A 26,048-nucleotide genomic window follows, 5' to 3' on the forward strand; every position below is an offset into this window, starting at 1 on the left:
TAAATAAGCAATTCTTGCGTTGGTGAACACAAAAGAGACTTACATTTTTAAAAAGTCTATTTCTAATATAGAAATGCTCTTAAATACAAAAATATTAACGAATAACATAAGAAATAAAATGTTACCATAAAAAAATAAACCGCGTTGAAAAGCTCTTTTCACAAACTAGAAAGCTCTTCAACCGATGAATACCGATGTTTTTCACGGCGGCGTTATCTTCACACCCATAGAAAGTTGTTGTTAAAAACAGTCGGACCATTGAGCCGGCAGAACAGTTTAATTCTTCGAAAAGATAGGTAGTTTAAAAGAGTCGGGATCAATTAATATTCCAGACAATTCTCTGGTGAATTCTCTAGAATGCAAGTGTTTTTAGCTTTAGCCCTGCTCGCAGGCTTGGCTTTCTCAGGTGAGTTATAGACGTTAGAATGCTGAAGTGTTTAGCCAAACAAAGAATAATTGTTTCTGCGTTTGTGTGCACACAGGCATATATTAAAACAATCGAGGTCATCGTTTTAGAATTGAAACTTTACCTTATCAGTGTTTTTGCCATAAAGTATATTTAAAAAGTGAAAAAATACATTTTCATTTAACTTTTAAATTAGATCAAATAAACGTAATTTGATTTTTAAATGGTTAGAATTATATTCCGTCCAATGGGCATGTACTGCTATTCTGACCGCAGCCGTGTATATGTACATACATGTGTACATATATACAAAGCAATGGCGTGAGCTTGAGCCTCGATGGCTGCCCTTTACCGTTTGATATTGTCAAATTTCGCTCATTTTCTTCTCATCTGAATCTCTCCACACTTTCGCCAACGACAATAGCAAATGCCACGAATCCGCCGAAATGGGATCCAAACTACATAGTCAAAGGAACCCTGTACATTCCGTACGCCGAGATTGCGGAACCCTTTTACGCCTGGTATGACAAGAATACGAAGCGATCCCGCATCGATTACTACGGCGGAATGGTGAAGACGTACCAGCTGGCTGGCGAGGGTCAGTACGGAACCCTGCTGAAGCTGGCACCGATTACCACCAAGACGGAGGACAACAAGCTAACCTGTCTGCAGGTGAATGGCACCGCCGACCAGGCTGTCGATATTCAGAGCATCCTGCCCGATGCGAAACCCTTCAGCCTGGTGGGCACCGAGTCCTTTTTGGGCTACACATGCGACAAGTTCCGCCTGGAGTCGACCATTGGCCGAAAGAAGAACATCTATACGCTGTGGGTGCGGTACAAGAAGTCGCCGCATTATCCCTCCAGCCGAATGCCCATTCCCGTTCGCTACGAGATGAGGGGCTATAACACGCTGCTGGGATCCCACTACGATCATTACTACTTGGACTACGACAGCTACGAGCACGATGATATTCCCAACGAGGTGTTCGAGATCGATGACAGCCTGCAGTGCGTCGGATTCCCCGGACCCGGCACCGGTCACTATGCCACCTTCAATCCCATGCAGGAGTTCATATCCGGAACCGATGAGCATGTGGACAAGGCCTTCCACCACTTCAAGCGCAAGCATGGAGTTGCTTATCGCAGCGACGCGGAGCACGAGCATCGCAAGAACATCTTCCGTCAGAACCTGCGCTACATCCACTCCAAGAACCGGGCCAAACTCACCTACACGCTGGCCGTTAATCACTTGGCTGACAAGACCAAAGAGGAGTTGAAGGCACGACGCGGATACAAATCATCGGGCATCTACAACACCGGCAAGCCGTTCCCCTATGATGTGCCCAAGTACAAGGACGAGATTCCCGACCAGTACGACTGGCGGCTGTACGGCGCTGTCACTCCGGTGAAGGGTGGGTTCTTTCATTCCATAAGTTTTTACTTAGATGACTTTGATAATAATTAATTGCTTTAAACGTAAACTACCCTTAGATCAATCTGTGTGCGGATCGTGCTGGTCATTTGGCACCATTGGCCACCTGGAGGGCGCCTTCTTCCTGAAAAACGGCGGCAATCTGGTCCGGCTCTCCCAGCAGGCGCTGATTGACTGCTCGTGGGCCTATGGCAACAATGGCTGCGATGGTGGCGAGGATTTCCGCGTTTACCAGTGGATGCTGCAGTCCGGCGGAGTGCCCACGGAGGAGGAGTACGGTCCCTATCTGGGCCAGGATGGCTACTGTCACGTCAACAACGTGACGCTGGTGGCACCCATTAAGGGATTCGTCAATGTGACCTCCAACGATCCGAATGCTTTCAAGCTGGCTCTGCTCAAGCACGGGCCTCTGTCGGTGGCCATTGATGCTTCTCCCAAGACATTTAGCTTCTACTCGCACGGAGTTTACTATGAGCCAACGTGCAAGAACGATGTTGATGGACTGGATCATGCTGTCCTGGCCGTGGGTTATGGCTCCATCAATGGAGAGGACTACTGGCTGGTGAAGAACTCGTGGTCCACCTACTGGGGCAACGATGGCTACATCCTGATGTCGGCCAAGAAGAACAATTGCGGTGTTATGACCATGCCCACTTACGTGGAGATGTAGATCATCCCGCTCCCACCTACATATTTCTTATTTTGTGTACTCTTTTTATTTCCACGCCCCCAGGGCACTAAATATGCAATACATTTCATGAACTCTTTTGTAATCCAAGTCTTTTGAATCTTATCACTGCTCCGCCTGGCCGGAGATGGAGCTAAGTTTAGCTTGTGCCATTATCTGCGCAGTCCATGGTGTTTCTTAAGTCCGATAAGCCTGGAAGACAATGACCACTTACCAGTTGAACTTTGCGCAAGTTGCAACAGTTTTATGCGAATCGGGGTCTTTGCCATTTGTAGTGGAAATCATTTCTACAGTAAAAACTCGCAACATTTTTAAAAATTTTAATCATGAAATTATGAAAACTTCTACAAAGTATACATATAATTAGTTCTAATTAAAATAATAAATGTTTATGAGCTACACCATGTTAATGTGAAAATATTATAAATTTTTACTTAAAACACTTGGGAGTTAAGGATTCTATTTTTAAAATTAAAAATATACCATGAAGATTACTTTCAACTGATTTTAAAATTTTTACTGCTATACTACTTTTAATTGTATATTGCATTGTATTAATTGTTCATTTTTAAATAATATATTTATAACAACAAATAAGTCAAAATTTAAATGCATATTTATTGGCATAGATGTTGCATCCCTGGAATTGCACCAATTGGTATTTTTCAGCTATCGCTTGATGGTCATTCCATGCGGTTTAGTTATTCTTTTTGAATAGTATTAGCTTGGAATCAAAGAAAGCCCCGAAGTCATGAATGAATTGGTGAAGATGTGCCGGGTGTGCATGGACGAGTCGGATGACCTGCTAGACATCTACGACAACAAGAGCTGGGGAGACAGGCTGAGCGCCGATCTACAGAGAACCAAGGAGCCGGAGCCCACGCCGGCTGATTTGCTGAATATCTGCAGCGCATATCCAGTGGATACCGGGGACGGATTTCCGCTGAAGATTTGCGAGCCGTGCCTGATAAAATTGCGTGAGGCCTTAAGATTCAAGAGGCGCTACACAAGGACCATGGAATACGTAGCCCGCGTGAAGAGGGAGCAAAGCGACAAGGAGACATGCGATCTCCTGGAGGCCGAGGATTGGGATTTCGCGGATCCCATCAAGAGCGAAAACGAGGAGGAGGAGGAGGACAGGAACGGGGACAGGGACGAAAAGCAACTGAAGAAGGAGAATAACAACGAGTTGGATAAGAAGCGGCCCTTCAAATGCCCCGACTGCCCGAAAAGCTTCACCGGCAAGGCCCATTTGACCCTACACAGTCGCACCCACACCAAAGTATCCACGAGGACCAAACGAAAAACTACTAAATAGCCCTACCGATCTCAGCCCATCATTAAGCGCTTGGCAAATTATAGACAACTACAATAGTTATTAATCATCTTGTGTCATCATTTCAAAAATAAGTTCGATATATTTTTTAAGTAGAAACAAGTTAGGCACTAATGATGAAAGTACATATGGAGTGTAGTTTTAAAAACAATTTCCTGTTCTCATATTGATAATAATATAATAAATGATAAGCGGATCGATTCACAATAGTTTTTAAGCAGCTTTCTCACTTTGGTTGCGAATACTAGCTTTGTCCACAAGAAATTATTATATGGACATTAAAAATATGAAAATACCTTAACTACTCGTAACTACTTAAGCTTATTTCTTTTTGTTTCTTGGCTGCTCGTCCGTGTCTTCTCTCCCGTGTGTGTTGTCATATGTCTCTGTAGGCCGTTGAGTTGCTTGAACCTTTGCTGGCATATGGAACATTTGAAGGGCTGTTCGCCAGTATGGGTCCGGTTGTGGACTTGCAGTTGGCCGAATTGCCGGAAGCGCTTGGGGCAGTTCGGACAACCGAAGGGACGCTCGCCGGTATGACAGCGTGTGTGGCTCTGCAGGTTGCCCTTCTGGGCAAAGGATCGCGGACATAGGGAGCACTTGTAGGGTCGCTCGCCAGTATGTACGCGCATGTGAATAACTAGGTATTGTTTTTGGATGAACGACTGTTTGCAGAGCTTGCACCGATATGGTCCGCGACCCCTTTTCGGTTTGCCCTGTATTGAGGCGTTCCAGGTTTTATCATCATCTTCGTGGTCAAGGTCACTATCCGGGCTCCATGAGTCATTATCCGAGTAGGATCTCGCCCTCCTCTTGGACTTATTGTCTGGCGTCTCTATTGGGGCATCACTTTGCGCGAGCTCATGCTCATTGTTGTCTGGAAGAGGAGAAGGCATTGGCTGCGGCTCTGGAGACATGTACTTAACCTGTACAAGCTCAACTAAAAGAGGTTCCCGGTCATGAGGTTCGCATGTCTCCGGCGTTGCACCACCTTTAATTACCGAGACCGGCATCTGTGGCTCTATGCTATCCTTTATATTCAGGCAATACTCTATATCGTCCAGCTCCTTCATCATCAGCCGCAGCTGGTCAAAGTACTTATGGCTCTTTCGGCATTGCCGTCTTAGCCGATAGGCATTTCTTACGGCCTCCGCACACTCCACGCAGATGAACTGTGGCATTCCGTCCTCCTTGTTCACGCTGCATCCGCTGCATTCCCTCAGCATTGTGGCCAAGACCGGCTCCGGCTCCTGGACCCGATTGGAGGCACATGGCTCTGTATATATATCCAACAGGCAGTCGGATTCGTCCCTGCAAACGCGGCACATTTGCGAAATGTCCATCATGGCCGATTTCTAGAGTTTCGTAGGCAGGATCAAAAATAAGCAACATCAACAAAATGCAACTATTAAAATACCAGTCACTGGAATATACCGAAAAAATACCGAATAATCAGCTGTGCTTTGCATTTTATTAATTTATCAGCTTTGATTTATGATTTGAAGATGTTTTTTTAAGCTAAAAATGGGTTTTACATATTTTTTAAATATTTTATTTTAATCTGGCTCTTAGAGCATCAGAATATTCCCCACTCATCGATATACCTTAAAGCTGTACAATTGGCGCGAAGTTTAAAATGTAACGCTCTTTTGAATATTAGTAATTTTTTGAGTTTGTTGTATGAAATCACGCAAAAACAATAGTTTGACAATAATTGAATTGAACTTTAGAACTTGCTTGTACAAATAAATAACAACATATGTAGTCTACAAGCGTAAATGGATTTGCTTTGCAAACTTTACAAACTTAGATGCATACATATTTTATAGATTATATTCCATAACTAAACAAAAACATTCAACATTAAGATCTTGGAATGCAAATTCGTCCCAAATTCTACTTGGTATTGTACATGGATGCAATTGCAGGATCTTCCGTTTCGTAAATGATAAGCACATCCCTGAATTTATCCAGCAATTGCAGCAGTTGCGAACGGCGCAGGTTCTCGAAGTACATGATCTCCTCCAGATGGTGCTCGCTCTTAAAGTAACCCATCTGATACAGCTTCACAAGCAGTGAGAGATCATCCACGTTGGCAGAGGCGGGAATTCGACGGATGGCGGCTCGATCCGCATCGCTGAAAACCTGTAGCAGCTCCTTCAGCTTCTGCTCATCCTCCATGGAATCGAGGCTGTCGCAATTGTCCGTGCTCATCGAGGCGGTGATGCTGAAATTGGACTTGTGGCTGGATGATGGCTGCACGGCGATATTGTCCGAAGCCAGTGAGGAATGGTCCTCGGACACCTCCCGCCGATGTCCGCCCACCAATACCGCTGGCACTGGCAACGGATGACTGGACATGCTAAGCATGGAGCCATGCAACTCGTCCGCATCTGGTTCTTGGTCTCCTTCTTCATCGCTAATGGCATCCCTTAGATGGTTGCTGCAGGAGGCCGAATCTCCGAATTCATCCTCGCTGGGCATAAACTGAACGTACGTGTGCAGCTGCATGAGCAGATGGTGCTGCAGCATCCAAATCACCATTTGTGCGAGGATACCCTGACGCGCCGGCTGCTGCAGGGGCGTGGTTAAGTGTCCAATCGAAGTGGGCAACGAAAAATCGGAGATCACCTCGAACAGCGACATACCGGCGAAACGGGCCGAGAACTTCTCCACCAGGTGGGACTTGGTGTGCAATGGTGCATCCGGCGCGATCACATAGACATTTGTCTCGCAGAGTGGATAAATAATAGTGGCCTTCGCCCAGTAGACCAAATGCGAGACGAGCTTATAAACATGCTCGATACTCAAGTCTGCATTGGAGGACATGCTCTGCAGACTGATCAGTGGGTCGTAGACGTCGACTAGCTGCCATAGCATGCGTGCCCCAGTCGGTGGAACGCAGTCCAACAATTCGGCGAAGTCCACTAGCAGCAGCATGCCATGATAGGGCTTCAGAGCACGAAGACACCGATCTATGGTCTCTGGATCCACCATGCTGCCCTTCTTATGGAGCTGGTGTGCCTTAGCGGGCAGGCAGAAGCACAGCGTTAGGTTGTGATTCAGCGAGGTACTCAGCAGTCCAGTGGTGCACAGATCGTGGAAGATGGAGCGCAAGGCCTGCGCCAAGCTACAGCGCTCTGCAATCAGCTCCAGTGTGCGTTCCAGCGGCTGTTGCTGCTGCTCGTCGTGTGTGCGGGCCATTTGGGCCGTCTGCTCGGTGAGATAGCCACTGCGCTGCTCCTCGAACTTCAGCGCCAGTCCAAGGCGCTTGCTCAGTTCGTGGTAGCACTTAACAATCGAGTAGCTGGCCTGTGCATGCAGCGCAAAAACAATATTGATGAGCATCTGCTGCTTGGCCATTGGTCCGCTTCTCTGCTCCTTGTGCGGTATCAGCGTGGGATGGCTGACAAAGCGTACGTCGTTCAGTTTGAGTTCAAACTTTTGGTTGCATAGCTGTGGTTTAACAGCAAACAGAGCGGACAGGACCTCGTCAGCGAATCCCTGCAGTTGTCCTTGGCTCTTGGCAGCTCCCAAGTGGGTGGGTGTCTGCAGCAGATCGTCCGTATTGGCCACGGCATAGGGATTGCGCTTTCTGTGATTGAATAAATCGGTTTAGTCTAGCTGAGAGCCCTTTGAATTATCAGTATAACCTGGACTTCCGCTGCTCGTCGTTGGCCACCTCCGTTTGGCCGAGAGTCTGGTAGGGATACCTGTACAGTAACCGATCCCCCTTGCTATCGAAGTAAACCAGGATTACGGCCAGGGGATTCACATTAGTCTCCATGGCACACTTCACCTTTTGGGTAAACTAAAATATGAACATTTGCATTACCAACTGGGGTCAGGGTCAACAATTAAAGCAAAGTAAATAAATGTAAAATAAAAATATATTTACAGCAGTGTGGCTCTCTTTTAATTTGCATAAAATACCAAAACATTAATTAAATTGTAGGCATGATAGTTTTCATTTGTCAGGCTTAACAATTATATAAATGCAAAGCAGTGACTTTTTAAATCATTTAAATAACTTACCATATATAATAGGTCCAAAAATTGGAAAAGCTTAAACGAAAAACGGTCTTACTATTTCAATCGATATACATCGGCAAGGCTCATCGTATAGGATCCCTGGTCGAGCGATAACGATCTATCGCTCCGCTGTAGTGTGACCGTCTTCGGTTGGTCAGTCTCTAATTTTTTAGAAGCGGAAAGTTGTGAGCAAAACGTGTGGAAATTGTGCTCGAAACGTCAACAAAAAATTTGTGAAAATAACTGGGAGCGTAGTATGCGAGCGCGGCAATCGCAGAACTATGAAATTCCCCTGTGAAACGTGTTAGTTTGGCTGTAAAAGCACTTTTAAAAATTACGATTTCTTATTAGCGTGTTGGAAAAGAGGAAAACACACACATTGTGAGAGGCAAAATACGTGCGGAGCGTAGGTGGGAGCGAGACGACGCTAAACGTGTACTAGCCGCGGTCTATATATACATATATATATATTATTTGTGTGAGTGTAGGAGAGGTATAACTAATTCTACAAAAAAGTATAGTTTACTTGGCTGTGTGCTTCGATTCTGAATTAATTTCATAGTCTTCGTCAGTAAGGTGTCCAATAAGTTGATTTCAACTAATTGTCATTTACGTGTAGTTTGCTTTTCCACTTTGTCATCTTTTCTGTATCTATTCCTTGTATTTTTGCAAATCGGATTAATAAGTGCCTAAAATGTAAATAGCTTGTGGGTAAATAGTTAATAACATAACTATTTTACTTTTTGTGTATATGTGCGCCAACATCCGTGTGTATAGATTTTACACATACCTACGTAGAAAGGCATGCACAGATATACGTTTGTGTGGGTATCAACGAATAGGCGGAAAGGCGAAATCGAAATATGTACGTACAGCATTTCGGAATGGCCAGGCGCAGTAGTAATAGGCTAAACAGGGAAACAGCGCAACACAAAAACCAAGAAGAAGAAGCAGGGCAGGCGAACAAAATAAAATAGGCGATAATAGTCAGTTGGCATGTCTTGTCCATAGGCTAGAACGGTCACACTAGCTATACGGTCTGGTCGAACCGCCTGGTCGTCTCGCTCTTACACACGTCTTAAGCAACCCCAATTTATGTGTTTTCCTGCGCGTTTTGTCTTCTGCTTCTTGTGCCATACGGTATTAATAATAATAAAATTGATTAATCAAAGTAGAAACATTTTAATTTGTGCAGGTAGTAAACGTTCGAAACAGCGTCGCGCCATCACTTAAATGCTGCAAATCAACAATGTGCAACGGAACAAAAAAAAACCAGTGTTAAAGTGTATACAAATATAATTTGTATTAATAAAATTAAAATATAAAGTTTCAAAATAAAAAATAAACCACTTAGCTTGTCGTTAAATTAAACTAAGTTGTGCAAAATGAAGTGAAAATTCAAAATAAGAGAGTAAACGGTGAGTAAAACTAGTGAGTGTGTGTATGTGAGTGCGCGCCCAAATCGGCAAGTTACTTTGAATCGGAAAAAATACAGTCGATTGGGTTATACATATCAATTGGATCACATCTACTTGAAATTCAGATTTTATTTTGATTCGAGCCAGTTAAATAAATATTCCATTTGTTGATGCCTCAATTTTTTTGGTTTTTTTTTTTGCATACTGTGTGTCGCCATATTTGATTGCATATTCTTTTTTCCACTGACCGTCTGTATAGCGTGCTCGCTCGCACAGCGTTTCATTTGTTCATTTGTTTTGCTTTCGATTCCGTTTTGTGTAACGTGAAGGTAGATGTGCGTAATAATGCTCGCACAGAGTTGCCAACCCAAAGCAATTGTTTTGTTAAATTTCAAGTTGTTTTAAGTTTGTTTTGCTCGATTTTCTAAGGAGATTATCTAAATCAGTATTAAAATCATATTCCGATTTGTCACACCCCGCCGCATTTGGATTGCAATGTGTATGCCGTGCAGTGTTTTTGTTGTCTTTACTAATATTTTGACATGCGCATCAGCTAGTCGGAAGAACTTAACAACAAATCGACCGCAAAGTGAAATTAAAGTTGATGAGAATTAGTGGAGCAATATCGATGACGCCATGTTGTTCCCATTATCCAGAATGTTAGCACAGAGCTATATAGTTTTTATTTTCTTTTCTTTCGCCTTGTTTTCGTCAAACTTTTTATTGCGTGCTCCAGCGTTTACACGCCTGTACGTCGTGAAGTTGGCCGCAGTTAACATAGCTTTGGTGTGTGTGTGAGGAAGAGCTATGGTGGTCTCGCTCTCGCTTACAGGCATTGCTCGAACGTTCCTGTTCTGCTCTTCGCGCATACGTGATTTTTGCAATTGTTATTTATGCCTTGTGCTTTGTACGCGCGAATTTTCGCCACAAAATGAAAGCAAAAGTTGATAGACAACTTTTTGCCTGCGCTCGGTTTTCGTTATTTTCTGCGCAGCGCAGACAAGACCATCGTCAAAATGTTAATTCGCGAAAGCTATGCATTCGATAATTCCAAGGGTTGTCGCGGCACGAAACCAAACCGCCACAACCCCCTAAAATCACCTTACAACCCCACAGATTTTTTTATGCTGTAATATCCATAATAAAATCCCATGCATCCCCATTTCTTGATTGGTAATTGACCGAATTAGGTGGACCAGAAATAGCGAGCAAATGAATTAAAATAAGACGCAATTAAATAGTTGTCACTATGTAGCTGGTGTGCAAAAAGTAAAGCCCATTTTACGCTTGGCGATTGTTTCAATGAAAGTACAGCCAAAGCAATGCCCCTGATATTGTGCAGTCACGTAGTCCATTGGTCAACAAACTAATATGAGCAGCATTACTATTTTTAATTGCAGGTTCATTTTTATTCCGAAGATCACAATAGGAGTCTTTCTCTTTTCGACACACTCGTTTGAATGTGTGCGTCTGCGAGCCTCGATAAGCTTTGTATTTGTTCTACTTCATCTAGCGATGCAACAAAAGCCATAGCAACAAAAAGAAAACCACAACAAAAACGTCACGAAAGCAGTGGAGTACTAAAAATCATGTTTGCGGGGGAGCTCTCTGAACTCAGAGAAAACAGCAAACAAAACGTAATTCTTTTGATAGTATTTTGTTAATATAACGAATTAGATTTTGGCGCATATATCACAAATGATCCCCATTGGATCCGCCCCTGTCGAAAGCACCGTGGCCACTTTTCATGTGTTTGTGTGCGCGCGATAAGTTTTCAACGTGCATTTGCAGGCACGATTTACGGGGATCTGCTGCTGTCTTGCTCACACCCACGAACCGATAATGCGCGCGAATGGGGCTTATTGTGTGAGCTTGTGTGTAATTTGTTTATGGCGCGCATTTTACTTGCGGATGTTGTTGTTGTAGTATTTGTTGGGGTTGGGGTAGGGTTGGTCTCGCACACGTGCGTCTGTGTGTGTGTAGTTCACCTTCTTTCCGACGATGAGAGAATCAAATTCTCCATCGCCCCTCTCTCTTTCGTGTGTATTTTTAACTAAGAGCGTTGTAAGATTCTTTCAAAATGTTGAGATGTAGCATCGATGCTAGTGTATGTATTTGTAACCCAAATCAAAATTTACGACAGCCCCAACCGCTCTATGTGTGGCGTTATCTTTAGTAGCCCATTGAGAAATATGAAACAAAGCATGAAACGGAAATGAGAAATGCATACCACAGTCACTATCAAAGAGTTCTAAGCTCAACTTCCTGGCTTATCAAAACGCAGCTTGAGGTTGTAAAATCAGTTATATCGATTAACCTGGTGGCCTTTACATAGTTGTATCTGGTATCCCACAATCTATAGGCAGGAATCCAAAGGTTACATAAGCATTTTCTTTCCCAGATTTACTATTCAATTGGGGAATCAATTGCGCTGCTCCCCATTCTCTGTTTCAATTAGAAACTGTATCTACAATAGGCGCAAATTGGCTGCCAGCACAATCGCACAAGCAGTAGCACACACACGCAGGTGGGATATGGCAGATATACCCAAGTGCAAGTGGCCTGTGTAATGTGTAATAGAGACAAGAAACTGAAAAGCCAGCGACAAAAGCAACGACAACAGAAAAACAAGAAAGAAAAAAAAACTACTAGCGATGAATGCCGCGCCGGATGCCAAGGCGAAATTAGTGCATTCACTTTTCGCTCTGCTTTGCTTTTTTGCTTTGGCTCTCTGGTTTGCAATGCGAAAGACGGGGCAAACGCCCGGAATGTGCATTAAATTAGAGAATTAGAGAACAGTGGCAGTACCTGGCAAATGTTGACATCTTTTAGAGACGGCTGGTTTTTGAAGTGTAAGCGTTTAAAAACGTAAATGGATTCCAATGATAGAAAATGGCAGGTCTTCAAATTATTAAGAAGTCATTTGATAAACTTGATAGATACCATATTATAAGAACATATAATAAATTAACCTTTACAATGTTCATCAAGTTAGCAAATATGTAGGATAGTCAAATGTTTATTAATTGCTTTGGGACGCATATTGCGTTGGATAATTGCATTAGCCATTCAGCGATGCGGATAAACAAAGAAAAATAGGAAAACTTGTTTCTACAAAAGCCAAATGCACAAGTGCTAAACGTTGTTGGTGCTTTTTTTTATTGGCCAGGGGGGTCACCACTACACCTACACATCCACGTATTCAGGCACACGCACACAAGTGTAAACAATGCACAATCCCTTTGTTGCTTTTGCTTTGGCGCACCTTTCGCACCGTATGAGCTTTGCTGTTTCGCTGCTTTTCCACTTTTCCGCTCCGTGATGCTGCGTTCAAGTTTACAGCAAGTGCAGCAGCCACCAAGAAGCACATTCCGAAAGCGTAGACGAAAATACATACGTAGAATAAACGCGGATATTGATGTTTGAAGTGCGCATGCGCATTTTTGGCGCCCGTTGGCAGTGCTGTGCTTTTTATTTTGTTACATAACTCAAATCCGATTTGCAGTTGGCAATGCTACTCCTGGATAATAGAGATGAGCGCCTTCCTAAACTTTTATCGATAAAGGCGATGTACCCGTGGTACACTAGAAAATAAAATCTGAACTTCACATCCGAAGATATACTTTATATTGTTAATATTTCTGTATGGCCTAAATTTAATAGTTTTGTTTGCTCATTTCAGATACAACGAAATATCGTTTATGGAAAGACCGTATCCAAAGAATTCAATATCCAACATACAACGACGGACAACAACGCAGTATCAATTGGGCGGGACGATTATTTTTGCGAGATAGGATCAGCTTTAGGATAAGGCTCCGTATACAGGGAGCCAAACGAAGGACGCAAGAGCGAAGAAGCCGGGGAGCACGCAGAGGAAGTTGCCGAATCTCTCCCAGCGTTATGATTGTGATGGCTAACAATGTGATGTGGCACAGAGTTGGACACCGTCTATGCAAATCGAGCGCGCACCATCGCCTACAGTTGTTACCACTGGGAGTTTCAGCTTCCGTCATCCGTGCCAGAGCCAGAGGTTATGCATTGAGCCCCCAATGTTTTGGGGGCACGTCAACAAAGGCCCAGCGACAGCAGGAGCAGAATCTGCATCAGCAGAACCGGCAGCAACATGACGGCTTTAACTGTGAAGTAGTGTTGTGAAATAGAAACTAAACCGAGACCGAAACCATACTCTACCAAAAGAGTGAACTCTCAAGCCGAACCAAGGCTCCTTCCCTGTAAACACACGTCTAATTTTAGTTAGCGGACCAATCTGCCGCAGCACCACCACCATGCCCATGTCCAGTCACGACGCGGTCTTCGTGGAGCCTGCTGTCAGCAGCAGTGGCGGCGGCAGCACCAGCAGCATAAATCGCGTCGGAGTAGCCAGTGGTCCCCAGCCGCCACCCCCACATATCGTCATCGATGGCAGCAGCCTGTCCACACAGGCGCAACTGCGCATCATGCAACGTCGCATGTCGATAAGTACGCGCCAGATCCTTAGCGCCAGCCAGTCTCAGTCGATCAATCAGTCGCAAAAGTACGCGGTGCGTACAGCAGCCGGAACCGGAGCCCTAGGTGCAACGGCGGCCTCTTCGGGAAGCTCCGGTCAGGAACTAATCAATCCCCAGATCTACAAGATTGTGACCACGGACGGTAGCACAAGCAACGTCATCATTGACGCATCAGCTGCGGCGCCACCACACAACTCCAAACTGTTGCTTAGTAATCTCACTGTGCTCTCCAAGCAGGCACCAGTCCAAGGAGCAGCCGGTCAGCAGCAGCAGCATCAGCTCAACTACCTGGGAGCCAAGAGTCTGCCGTATGTGAGTGCGTCGCCGGCTAAGACGCAGCAGCAGCCCCAGAAGTTTGGCAGCATCAGCGCATTTAAGGCGCAACATCAGCAGCAGCAACAACATCCGCATGCTACCCTGCAGAAAGTGACTTTGGGCTCCAGAGTGGCAACCCGTCTCCAGTCGTATGTCCCGGCATCACCGTCGCAGATAATGGTGCAGCCGGCGCAACCAAAGTATGTGAATGCCACGGCGACAACGATAGGTGGCAATGCTGCTCTGCTCAAAAAGGCCAATCAAAAGATCACGGTCAAGAGTGTTAGCAATATGTCGCAGCAGCAACAGCAGCAGCAACAACAGCAGCAACAACAACAGCAGCAGCAACTACAGGCCCAGCAGCTAAAAACCTTTATCACGCAGCAGCAACAGCAGCAAACCTACAAGGCGGGGCCCAAGGCAAAGTTTGTGAAACAGACGACTGCCCTGTCCATTGCTGCTTTGCCCCAACAGCAGCAGCAGACTACCTACGCCAAACAGTCAATGGTCACCACGTCGACTCCCGCGAAGGTAACAAAACTGAATAGCAAGTATGTGCAACAGCAGATCAGCCTGCCGCAAGGAACGCAACTGCAGCACAAAGCGTCGCCGAATGTCGCCGGAGGAGGATATCTTCTGCAGCAGACTCAGGGCGCCGGCGGAGGAACTATTAAGTTTGTCAACTCACATGGCACCGTTATCCAGCAGCACCCCCAACAGCAGCAGGCAACGAAGCGCACCCACTACAACAGCAGCGGGAGTAGCGACAATGAGCAGCACGCTGTAGCCAACTCCTCTCTGATAACCGATGATGTTATGATCGTCAATGGAACTCAGATGACCGACGAACTGTCTGCCCGCATCCTGCAGAGCATGGCCCAGAAGTCGTTTAGCCAGCAGCAGCAAAGATTCCATCAGGTTCCCGCCACTGGCAGCGGCAACATGCCACCACCCACCCAAATCATCTACAGCAACAGCACCAGCAACGGAGCAGCCGCTAGTAGTCCGGGTGGAAATGCATCCGGCAATATGCTACTTGCCCACTATCAGGCAGCCGGCGCAAAGCCGGTCTCCTCCGCTTCGTTCATCACGGTCACTGGGACGCCGCCCGTTACAGTGGCCACAACGCCGTCGGTGAGCATCTCATCGCATGGCTTTGCCAGTGGCAGTGCGGCCATATCCTCCTACATGTCGTCGGCAACCGCAGCTCGTCGCCAGTCTGTGAGTGCGCCCAGCAGCAGGGCGGTGTCTCTGGAGCGGAAGCAGCATCACCAGCAACTGCAGCACGATGTGATTGGTGGCGGGCGAAAGGCCCCAACGGTCATCGAGTATTACAATAAGCACGGGTAAGTGTTAGCGATTTAGAGAAAAATAAGATTAAATCATTAATAATTATTACATCAGGCTTTTAAATGTAAACGGTTTAAAATCGATTAGTTTGTCAAGTGAGCCGATGTTTCAAATGATCGATTGTCAATTTGGTATAAAACATCGATAGTTAGATTGTCTAGTGTCAAAGTTTGTATTTACAACTATCGACCACTTAGTTAGTAGTTTTGTTTCAGTCGCAGTAAAAATAGACTCGTCAATGGCGGATTTTAAATTGTCATATTTTCAAAAAAGATCAATTCCTAATTACAATTCTTCAATTGCAGCGTGAATAGCATAGTTGGCAGCAGCAATAACCTGGCCCAAAGCACCAGTATGAGCAATCTCGCAGGCCCGCGGAGTAACAGTGGAAGCGGATTCGCCACGACCACTCCAACGCCAGCTACCCCACTTCACCTGACACCAGTGAACGTTCCAGTCCACGTGGAGGCAGCACCACCGTCTTCGCCAGCTCTGGTCAAGGGTTCGTCCCAACTGCCGGCGCAGCCACAACAACAACAACAAGCGCATCCCTTGGGCCCCAATCAACTGAATGCCAACGATGAGGAGCTGTACATAGAAGAGGTGCGCCCGGTTCCAGTGCTGACGCAGGATTTACGTCTGCAGCAGCTGCATGCCATCATGCAGGATCACACGTACGCCTCACAACAACAGCAGCAACAGCCTCAGCAAGCGGCTGGTGATGCGACGATTCCTGGAGCAGCACAGCAGGTCCAGCAGCCGCAGCAGTGGTCCCTAGGCGGTATTGGTGTCACGGTGTCTGGTAGCCAGGGAACGCCTACAGCGGTAGGCGGATATTGCAGCTACTTTGGTCAGCAAAGTAAGTAAATTAAAATTAAATTTTAGTGAAATCCTTTGCATTTTGCACTAAGCTCTATGCAATAGCTTGTTTGCTATTCATATTAACCTTATAAACTGTGTTTACTCAGTTGCTCGCCCCCAAGCTGACGATGATGCCCACTCTGCTATTAGCAGTAGTTCCCGGATGGGATTAGCCAGCACAGATATTGATCCTGGAGAAGAGACTGAAACAGCACCAGAAGCTGAGGCCGAGGACGACTCCGTAACGCGCTGCATATGCGAACTAACCCACGACGATGGGTATATGATATGCTGCGATAAGTGCTCGTAAGTATCATTGTCGTAACTTGAAGGCAATCGGATTGTTTAAAATGTTGAATTTGTTAAAATATGATAAACCTGATTTCTATTTTGTAGGGCATGGCAACATGTGGACTGCATGGGCATCGACCGCCAAAACATCCCGGAGGAGTACATGTGTGAACTTTGCCAGCCACGTGCAGTGGATAAGGCGAGAGCACGAGCACTGCAGCGTCAAAAGCGCAAGGAGCACATGCTGCTGGTGGCCACTCAAGCGGCTAATGGTGCCGCAGCCGTGGCAGCAGGAACAACGCTCAGCGGTGGACTCGGCAGTGGTTTGCCCATGTCAGAGGAACTACAGCACAGACTGGCATCTGGCCTGAATGGAGGATTTGCCACGGGCACCGGCATGTCGAAGAAGTCGAAGAAAACCAAAGAGAATTCGGGAAGTACCTCTACCTTAAAGAAAGCCAAAAAGAGCGGTGTTGGTATGGGCGGAGAGAAGAACGCCAGCGGAAGCGGTACTCCTACTGGCACTAGCGGTAAGTCCAGCAAGAAGAGCAGCAAACGAAAGAGCAAATCTGGCGGCGATGGATCAAGTGGTGGGGGAAACAGCCCCGCTTTAACAGCCGCCGAGAAGCATGCCGCCAATCTGCGCCAGTGGATCGAGAACTACGAGTATGCGGTGACCAACCACTATTCGCCAGAACTTCGCGCCCGCCTGCACGCCATCCAGAAGCAGCCCAGCCTATTGCAGAGCATACAAAACACGGAGAATAAGGCTTTGAGGCAAATTCAACAGCAACTCTCCACGGCTGGCAGCGCAGAGCAGCTTGAGCAGAGGGCACAGCTTATTCCGTATGCTGGCGCCAAGGTGCTAATAAGCAGCGTTGACTTGTCGCCCCATGCCCCCATCCACGAGTTACGCGGCAAGTATATGCTGACCACCCAGTTCCGTACCCAGAATCCCACCGTCAACATGAACACACCGCCGCCGAGCAACTACCTTAACAGCTTCAAGGCGCACAAGACTCCGGGACAGTTTGTATTCTTTTACCAACTGCCCGGTGTGGAGGCGCCCATGCAGACCCTTCGGCCGGACGGAAGTGTGCCACAAGTTGCGCAGCAACCACCATCCTACCTAAAGGGTCCGGAGGTGTGTGTGGATACGCGGACCTATGGCAACGATGCACGATTCGTGCGTCGTTCTTGCCGACCGAATGCCGAGTTGCAGCACTACTTCGAGAAGGGAACGCTGCATTTGTATATAGTGGCATTAACACACATACGTGCCCAGACGGAGATCACAATCCGCCACGAGCCACACGACTTGACGGCGGTGGAGCAGAAGAAGTCACACGCTGCCGTCATCCAGCCAACAAGTACCCGTTGCGCATGCGACCTGGGAAGTGATTGTCTCTTCGCCCTACCACTGGCCGTGCAGCAACAGCTTCAAGCTCCACCCACGCAGCCCAGGAGCAGTCACCGGAACAAGGCGGCAGCAGCAGCGGCTGCGGCAGCTGCTGCTAACAGTGCAGCAGCCATACAGTTAACCATGGGATTGGGCGTCGGAGCAACGGTGGCGGCAGGAGCGACTGTGTTGCCAAATTCCCGAAATCGTTCCACATCCTCGAGCGGCGAGAGCAGTCAAATGGGCCTAAACAGTCCGCAGCTTGGACAATTGAATTTGGGCTTTAAAACGTCTGTGACAGCGACATCGCTGACAGCGCCAGTTCCAGGAGTGCACTGCAACAACAGCGGCGGAAGCAGTAGCAGCAGCAACAACTCTTGCTCGGTGTCCATGTCCAGTGTGCTACACGATTCTGGTATTTGCACTTCGTCCTCTTCGCCGTCGGTGTCCATTCCCTCACCGACACCCACCCAGATGCAGTCGCCGACCTTACAGCAGCATCCACAACAGATACCGCAGCAACAATTGTCGCTTTTGCAGCGCAGTCCAACGCAACAGCATCAGCAACAGATCCTTGCTGCGCTGCCCACGCCGATGCTCACGCCTATGCTTTCACCCCAATTGCCAAAACCAGCACAACAACAAGCCCACGTGGTATTGCCGCAGCCGCAGCAATCTTCGTTGCTGCAGCAGCAGCAATCGCAGCAGAGTCAGGAGCCCTTGGCTGTTATAGCAGCAGCAGCAGCTGCGCAGCAGCCCATGGCCACCTATTTTGTTCGACAACCGCAGCAACAGCAACAACAGCAATCGCCAAAGCCACAAGCGCTTGTGGCACAACAGCAACATGTGGTCGGTGCGCAACAGCAGCAACACTTCCTGCAGCAACAGCAGAAGCAACAGCAGCAACAACAGCAGCAGCAAATGGCGGATGAGGCTAGAATGGCAGTGAGTGCGTTGCAAACACTGCATGCCACCCCCACTTCGCATATAGTGTCGCCAATCAAAGTGGCAGCAGTGCAGCAGCAATCGCAACCGCAACAGCAACACACGCACCAACAACCACATAACCAGCAAGCAGTACAACAGCAATCCAATCAACTGCAACAACAACAATCGCAGCAGCCCAACTACCCGCTGTCGCCACAGCGTCAGCAAAAACCTCAGCCCGTACAGCATCAGCCGCAGATAGTATTTTCAACGGGAGCACAGGCGATTCCAGCAACAACGCCCACCAAATTGAATTCACCCGTTAAAAGTGTGGCGCCAGTGATAACCAACAATAACATTACGGTCAGTGCTCAATCCGCGGTGGTGGGCGGAAAGAAAACCCCTGCCAAGCATCCCCAGCAGCAACAACAACAGCAGCAGCCATTGACACCGGTTTCGGCAGCTTCGGCTCCAGCAGCAACACCTTCGTCATCGGAATCCAAAGATGATGATGTTTCGCCAAGTGTCACAACCACTCCCACAACACGAACGCCTGCCAAGGATAAGCCGAAGCAGTCGCGCGAAGATCGCAAGCTGGAGGCCATTCTGCGAGCGATTGAAAAAATGGAGAAACAAGAAGCTCGCGGAAAGAAGGACACACGCCAGAGCAGCGGTGGCAAGAGGCAGGCGAGCAACTCGCCCGCTTCGCCCAACAAGCGTAATAGCTCGAACTCCATCAGCGAGGATGTAGAGACGCCGACGAGTACTAACTCCGCAGCGGCAGCTGCCCAACGACGAAATAAGAAGAAGCGTAAGGTTAGTCGCAGCTTGAATAACAACACGAATGGCTTGGGCTCGGGTGGTGGCAGCAATAACAAACGACGGAAGAGTATCGTGGTGGAGTCGGATGGAGAGTCTCATGCATTAACCAACTCAGAGTCGGAGGATCAAGGTCAGCATCCTCAGTCGCATCACAGCGGATCCGAGGATCAGGCGGCAGGTCTTCTTCTGGCCCTGGCCCACAACAACTCCTCACCGAATGAGCCATTCAAGTCGCCATCATCCCAATCACATTCCCTGCCAGCAACTCCAGCCTCTGTGAGTAGTGCTTGCCTGCTAATTGAGGCCGCTATGGGACCACTGCAGCAGCAACCGGCACCGGCTTCAGCGTCGCCTTCCTTAACCGAATTCAAGTACCCGCCCGGTGGGGCCAAGACCAAAAAATCGCTTATGTCCAGTTGGTTCCAGCAGGCAGAACAGCAGCACGCATCCGGCTTGGACAGCCTCGTGCAGGCGGCTATGAGCGAAATCAACGGCGAGCGTGACCAGCTTCAACGCCAACCGCAAGGCGAATCCTTGCCAGCGCCGGCTTTGCTGAAGGTAGAACAGTTTATACATCAGGCAGAGTCCACAACAGCTGTTCCAGCTCGGGAACAACTGCACCTACCACTCCAAAATAACTCGTCAGTGAAGAAGCGCTGGTTGCGACAAGCCATCAGTGAAGAGACCACACCAGTCGATGAGCTTCAGCAGTCACAAAATCAGTCGGTAACTGCCACTCCCTCTCCACAGCCGGTACCAACTGTTTCTCCGCTCGCGAACGGATTTAGTACTCCGCTAAAGAAGAGGCGCCTGGTGGTCGTAAGCAATGGAACGAACGTGGAGGCTGATGAGACGCATATCGACGTAATAGGGGAGCCAAAGGATGAAGCAGAGGAGAATGTCGCAATGACTGAATTGAAGGTGGAAATAGAAAACCACCATCAAGAGCAAGATGACGACGTAGACATCCTGCGTTCACCCAGTCCGGGTACTCATCAAATAGTGGCAGAGGATAATCTGGTTAAGATCGAGCCGGAGGACACAAGCGCTGCAGCCGATGATGTGAAGATCGATGTGGAACGAGAGGAGAGCCAGGCATGCGATAAGTTCGAGGAAATGGTCAAGGTTAAGCGCGAAGAAGAAGAGCAGCGTGAGAAGGAAATCAAACTGCTGCAAGAACGGCAGGAACACGAACAGCCTAAAGTTGAGCCCGTCCCGGTGGAACCAAAGCTTGAAAATACCGTAGCGAAAGCGGAGCCCAAAGTGGAGCCAAGTCAAGACATAGTGTCTAAAAAGGAGCCAACAAAGGTGGAACCCAAGCCGGGCGAGTCTCTGCTGCGCACGACAGCGACTGTAACTGCAGCAACTACTGCAGCAGCAATCGCTGCGACAACTCTGCTCGACGTGAGCAAAGTGGCAGTCAAGATTCGACCACCACTCAAGCTGGAGGATGAACCGCAAAAGAAAAAGCCAAAGCTGGAGTCAGTAATTCCAGCGCCAGTAGTAACAGTGCCTCCAGTTTCAGCTCCTCCGATACCAGCTGCATCAAATGCAACTACATCGGCGGTAACAAACACTGCTGCGGCGCCACTTACAACAACAACTGCTCCTTCCAGTACCAAAAATCTCACCGAACACGATATACAGGAACGCTTGCTGTCGTTCCATGCAGCCAACATTTCCTATTTGCAGTCTAGAAACAAAAAGGCAACCGCAGCTTTGACCTCCGCCTCCCCCAGCCAGAAGAGCAATAGCAGCAGTGGCGGTAGTGGCACAGAGTCGAAAAAATCATCCAAGGATAAGGATGAAAAGCGCGACAAGGAGAAGCAGCTAAAGAAATCGAAAAAGGAGAAGAAAAAGTCGAAGGAGAAGGAGAAGCAAAAGGCAGCAGTTAATGTTAATTCCACTTCGCAAATTGTTGACGCCAAGAAAAAGACGAATCAGCCATCGAAGCCAGACAGCAAATCCTCAATAGCGCCGGTCCTAATTCCACCTAGTTTGCCAGTTGCTACTGCAAATGGCAAGACCAAGCACACAGCGTACAACAACGTGGACCAGCAACAGCAGCAGCAGCAGCAAATGAGGCGCCGCACCATGTCTATGTGTATCACACCAGTTACTCCGACACCGGTGGTCACGCCATCGCCGTTGCATGGAACGCCACCCTCAACTAAGAAGCGCCAGACCAACTTCGAGCAGGAACTCACGAAGCCTAACAGTCAGATCCTGAGTAGTAGCATCCTATTGAACAGCAGTAAGGGACTTGGCCTGCCTCTCGCCGCCCCCACAGTGGTTAGCGTGCCCACGGCCGTTCAACAGCAGCAGCATCGTAAGGAGAATAACCACCAGGAGGCGACTCCAGCCAGTGGCGGTGCTATGAGTCTGGCGGCTGCTATTGCTAGCGGAAAACTGAATGCTATTAGCCGAAGGCGAGAGTCCATGTGTGGTAGCCGGCAGCAGCAGGCTCTAATTGCGGCTGCCTTGAAGAAGGAAAAGAAGGAGAAAAAGAAGAGCAAGAAAAAGGATCGAGAAAAGCAAAAGCACGATAAGCAAAAGGGCAAGGAGAAGGAGCGAGAAAAGGACAAAGAGAAGGACAACAAGCAAAAGACTAATCACATACAGAAGCCTGCTCATCCGACACCAGTCCTAGCTAACTCGATTCCAATTTCGGCACCCGCTCCAGTATCTGTATTGGGTCCAACGCCCGTGCCGACGCCCAAGGCTGCTCCTATCCCAGTTTTGATAACCCAGCCCACACCGTCACCGATTCTTGTAACCCAACCATTGGTTAACAATTGCTCGGCCAAGGTAGCATCGCTTCCCTTTTACAACACAATCTACGGCAAGTTGCAGGACCCTTCGACGCCAACTAGCAGCCCCCTTCCGGTCACTAACACCATGCCCAGTCTGGCCGAATATCTGGAGTCTACCAAAACCAAGACAACAGCACTATCGGCAGTCAAGCCCATTGGAATTGCAGCAGTAACGCCTCTCAGTAGCGCCATAACTCCTGCCAAAGTTGCGCCTTCCTCCCTTGAAATGCCACCTCCGGCCACCACACCATTGAAACTGTATACGCGGACCGCCAGCCATGATCCGCGGCTGAATCCCATGCTAACGGTTCCAGACCCCACTCCCATGCCGAAACGTAAGCTCTCCATCAGCGAGTATCGGATGCGCCATCGTCCATCGGTAGACACGGCGCCAACCACGCCGACAACACCCACAACTCCTACCACTCCAACTACACCACCGGGCAATAAGGATCGCCCCTTTGCCAAGCCACAAACCATTAACAAGTGCTCACTTCAGTCGCCGGAACGCTTTCAGGCGGCGATTCGGGAGCGGCGCAACTCGATCAGTGCGCACCATCCGCAGCAAAACGCTCACCACAATCTGAACAACAATAAAGGCAGCATCGGCAACAAGGGCGGAAGCAGCAGCGGTAATCATTTGCAGCAAGCGTTGGGCGTCGCTGGTGGAAGATTGCAATCCAAGAATGCGATAGTAGATCCATCGGCCACCACCTTAAGTACGGTGAATAGCATACTTAGTACGGCTCAAAAGCTGCACATGTTTGATGATAAGCCAAAGGGTAAGTGAATTATAAGTGACCCTTATATATTTGGGCTAGCAATTCTAATCAACTACCGTCTGCAGGTGGCCACTTCAATGCTGCACCCACACTACTCGAGCAGCAACAGGAGAAGATGAGCGAACGATCGCGTTGCTTGCAGCGGACCATATCCTGTGACTCGCGGGTCATCGAGCGATTGGGCACAGGCGCCGCTGCAGGTGCCTTGGAGAAAGTTACCACGGCATCAAGCAGGCGCGATGCCGTCTGATTAGGTATGTGGATATTGAGAAACCCTTCAAGCTGAAAGTCCTAATTGAATGCCTTTCAATCCATAGTAAACTAAACAAACTGCTGACCACAAAAAAGTAATACAGCTTCCAACGAAGGCCGTTTTATAGCAGATTGATTCAAATTTATGTATTTGATAATAGCTTACCGGTACCAAACAATTAAAACAACCAACCCGTTCTTTGATTTTGCAAAGCCAAATTATAACAACAATTACAACGCGCATATAGTATGAGCTGCATACCTTTATGTAATGTGAATTGAAATCAGGAGACGGATGACATGCAACCAAATGCTATCAATGATTGTATATTGGGAGACAAACACACACTTTGCATAGCAAGAGAGTTTGGGGAAACTGAAAACGAAGATTAACTAAATTACTTAGTTACTTTATAGTATCGTTTATGTCACAGCAATCAAACCGCTTAACCTATGATATATATATATGCACATGTATATGCTAGACACCTATAAATAGAGCCTATGTAGAGCGATATAAGCATAAACTTACATAGCACATAGAATACGAATACAGATTAGGCAGCCAAATTTGAAGTTGTAAAAATGTTAGAAACCACTCTTGGCTTATTTACTAATTGAATATGTATTTTTAGTTATTAAGTTCAATCAATCCTGAAAAAGTTCCGTTTTCGCCATTGCAGAGGAGCCGAAAGTAGATGTGCGCAAGGTCCATCCCTACATAATATATATTTTTGTGTCACTTTCGTTTAAATTTTGAATTACTTATAATCGTAGAAATAAAAAAGTATATATTAATCACACTTAACTACAATATTTACCCAAAAAAAAGGAAAACAGTTTAGCCAGACTTAAAAAAACACGCAAAAGCAATATTTAAAACAAATTACCTAAAACAGAACTTGGCAAATAATACAAAATGTAATTGTTAGAGAGACCAAGCGAAAACAAAATCCGGGACTAACAAAACTGTACATAATATTTTTAAGACCCAAACATGAGCAACCAAAAGGATGAAAATAAAAACTACTTGTCTTATTAAGCAAGTTAGTTAAGTAAGTTAAAAAGAGTACAAAGCGAGGGTTAATTGATTGAAATTATGCTAATGGATCGCGTTAAAAGTGTAAATAGTGGCAGCAACAGAAAGTGTCCGTAGCCATTTTCGTATATAGGCTTAATTATTTTAATCTTTCGAATTTCGCCTAAAGTAAAATATTCACAAATTAATTGTAACATTAATTTGTTTAATAAATAGCTTGTCATTAGACTTAGATCAAGATTTTATTCGGATCAATGCTCACCGACGAATGTGCCAGAAAATTTTGTTTGTTGCGTAAATTAAATCCGGTGAAATTTGCCAGATTAAATTTTCGTAACCGTTTTCGATATGTTCCTTGTTGCAGCATTTTTCAATCTTCACAGTGAAAAATATACCTAATTTGTTTACTTCCAATACGCACACACAAAACAAAATATTGGAAACGAAAATAGAAAGAAACTCATTTATGGACCCTGTGAAAAATGATCTATTATTGATTCAGATAGTCTTTGTTACGGATCACAAACTGGACAAAACATGTTGTAAAAAACATAAGTTGTAAAAGTGTTTACCAATCTCTATTGAGGGGCAATAGTATATATGATCGTGTACATATGCAATTTTAATTCTAACAGGCAAATCATGCAGGTGGTCTTTGGCGAAGCGCTTTTTAGTTTTAATTTAAAATTTATTTTTGTAAATATGCATATGCAACGTTTATAATGTAATCATCGCGTAAGTGTAAAATATTTAACTAAGCCGATTTTATGAAAAGTATGTTGTTAATTTTTTTTAGCGCTGTACAATAGAAACAAGACCTATATTAAACCTTTTGTTAGTTATCTATAGAACATAAATATGGACAATAGTTCGTAATTTTCGTAATAGTTTTTTATAGTTCTAGCATAAAGGGAAAACGAAATTATTTATAACTTATTTGGTTGGAAATACCTACTCGTAATAATTTGTACTCTACACCTAGATTCTTTGTAAGCGCGAATTTGAATTGTAAGTCTAAGCATAATGGTTTTAGTCATAAGTATACCTTGGTTCAACAGATGTAAATTAAACACGTTAATTGTTTACTAAACACAAACACAAGCATGCCTAAAGAAGTCGGCAAACAAGCTTCGTCTGTAAAATACATTACAAATGAATTGATAAGATTCTTTAACAATAAACAAAAAACCGAAAAACACAAATAAAACGAAATTAAAATGAAAATATACCAATTGTGTTTTACTTCACTTCCAATTTCAACAATTTCCAAGCGGGTCAAACATTTTTAAAGGTGGTTATATTTTCGTAATAAATATATTGTTGAATAAAATATTCAATTACCCCCAAATTTGAAAATGAGAAATAAATACAG

At 46.3% G+C, this 26,048-nt stretch overlaps 5 protein-coding genes across 5 annotated transcripts; 3 read left to right on the forward strand and 2 right to left on the reverse strand.

Moving 5' to 3' along the window:
* The first annotated feature begins 233 nt into the window (after window positions 1–233).
* On the forward strand, window positions 234–2,613 carry LOC117140432 (digestive cysteine proteinase 1). Its single transcript, XM_033303349.1, has 3 exons — window positions 234–406; window positions 831–1,820; window positions 1,900–2,613. Exons 1-3 carry the CDS (start codon window positions 358–360, stop codon window positions 2,508–2,510), a joined length of 1,650 nt encoding a protein of 549 aa, XP_033159240.1. The 5' UTR covers window positions 234–357; the 3' UTR covers window positions 2,511–2,613.
* Window positions 2,614–3,207: 594 nt separating this feature from the next.
* Window positions 3,208–3,929, forward strand: LOC117141063. Its single transcript, XM_033304351.1, is given in 1 exon segment — window positions 3,208–3,929. A coding segment is annotated over 1 exon segment (639 nt). The 3' UTR covers window positions 3,847–3,929.
* Window positions 3,924–5,272, reverse strand: LOC117141062 (zinc finger protein 677). Its single transcript, XM_033304350.1, has one exon. The coding sequence runs from the start codon at window positions 5,208–5,210 to the stop codon at window positions 4,176–4,178; it is 1,035 nt and encodes a 344-aa protein (XP_033160241.1). The 5' UTR covers window positions 5,211–5,272; the 3' UTR covers window positions 3,924–4,175.
* Window positions 5,273–5,400: 128 nt separating this feature from the next.
* Window positions 5,401–7,788, reverse strand: LOC117141103 (GATOR complex protein NPRL3). Its single transcript, XM_033304425.1, has 3 exons — window positions 7,763–7,788; window positions 7,518–7,675; window positions 5,401–7,459 (listed from the first exon to the last, which is right to left on the reverse strand). The coding sequence occupies exons 2-3, from the start codon at window positions 7,649–7,651 to the stop codon at window positions 5,761–5,763; spliced, it is 1,833 nt and encodes a 610-aa protein (XP_033160316.1). The 5' UTR covers window positions 7,652–7,675; window positions 7,763–7,788; the 3' UTR covers window positions 5,401–5,760.
* Window positions 7,789–8,041: 253 nt separating this feature from the next.
* LOC117141102 lies at window positions 8,042–25,900 on the forward strand. The gene is made up of 8 exons (XM_033304424.1): window positions 8,042–8,199; window positions 9,092–9,314; window positions 12,997–15,486; window positions 15,796–16,349; window positions 16,459–16,657; window positions 16,748–23,385; window positions 23,451–23,639; window positions 23,703–25,900. The coding sequence occupies exons 3-7, from the start codon at window positions 13,604–13,606 to the stop codon at window positions 23,633–23,635; spliced, it is 9,459 nt and encodes a 3,152-aa protein (XP_033160315.1). The 5' UTR covers window positions 8,042–8,199; window positions 9,092–9,314; window positions 12,997–13,603; the 3' UTR covers window positions 23,636–23,639; window positions 23,703–25,900.
* The last annotated feature ends 148 nt before the right edge of the window (window positions 25,901–26,048 follow it).

Source organism: Drosophila mauritiana, chromosome 3L (genome assembly GCF_004382145.1).
Source record: "Drosophila mauritiana strain mau12 chromosome 3L, ASM438214v1, whole genome shotgun sequence".
In the NCBI taxonomy this organism is placed as follows: Eukaryota; Metazoa; Arthropoda; class Insecta; order Diptera; family Drosophilidae; genus Drosophila; species Drosophila mauritiana.

Excerpts from the sequence above, each read along its gene's own strand:
- LOC117141062 (XM_033304350.1), bottom strand. The coding sequence starts at position 5,210 with ATGATGGACATTTCGCAAATGTGCCGCGTTTGCAGGGACGAATCCGAC.
- LOC117141103 (XM_033304425.1), bottom strand. The coding sequence starts at position 7,651 with ATGGAGACTAATGTGAATCCCCTGGCCGTAATCCTGGTTTACTTCGAT. Across the intron at positions 7,460-7,517 it reads GACGAGCAGCGGAAGTCCAG|AAAGCGCAATCCCTATGCCG; the intron begins GTTATACTGATA and ends ATTCAATCACAG.
- LOC117140432 (XM_033303349.1), top strand. The coding sequence starts at position 358 with ATGCAAGTGTTTTTAGCTTTAGCCCTGCTCGCAGGCTTGGCTTTCTCA. Across the intron at positions 407-830 it reads CGCAGGCTTGGCTTTCTCAG|CAAATGCCACGAATCCGCCG; the intron begins GTGAGTTATAGA and ends CAACGACAATAG. Across the intron at positions 1,821-1,899 it reads CGCTGTCACTCCGGTGAAGG|ATCAATCTGTGTGCGGATCG; the intron begins GTGGGTTCTTTC and ends AACTACCCTTAG.
- LOC117141102 (XM_033304424.1), top strand. The coding sequence starts at position 13,604 with ATGCCCATGTCCAGTCACGACGCGGTCTTCGTGGAGCCTGCTGTCAGC. Across the intron at positions 15,487-15,795 it reads GAGTATTACAATAAGCACGG|CGTGAATAGCATAGTTGGCA; the intron begins GTAAGTGTTAGC and ends CTTCAATTGCAG. Across the intron at positions 16,658-16,747 it reads ATATGCTGCGATAAGTGCTC|GGCATGGCAACATGTGGACT; the intron begins GTAAGTATCATT and ends TCTATTTTGTAG.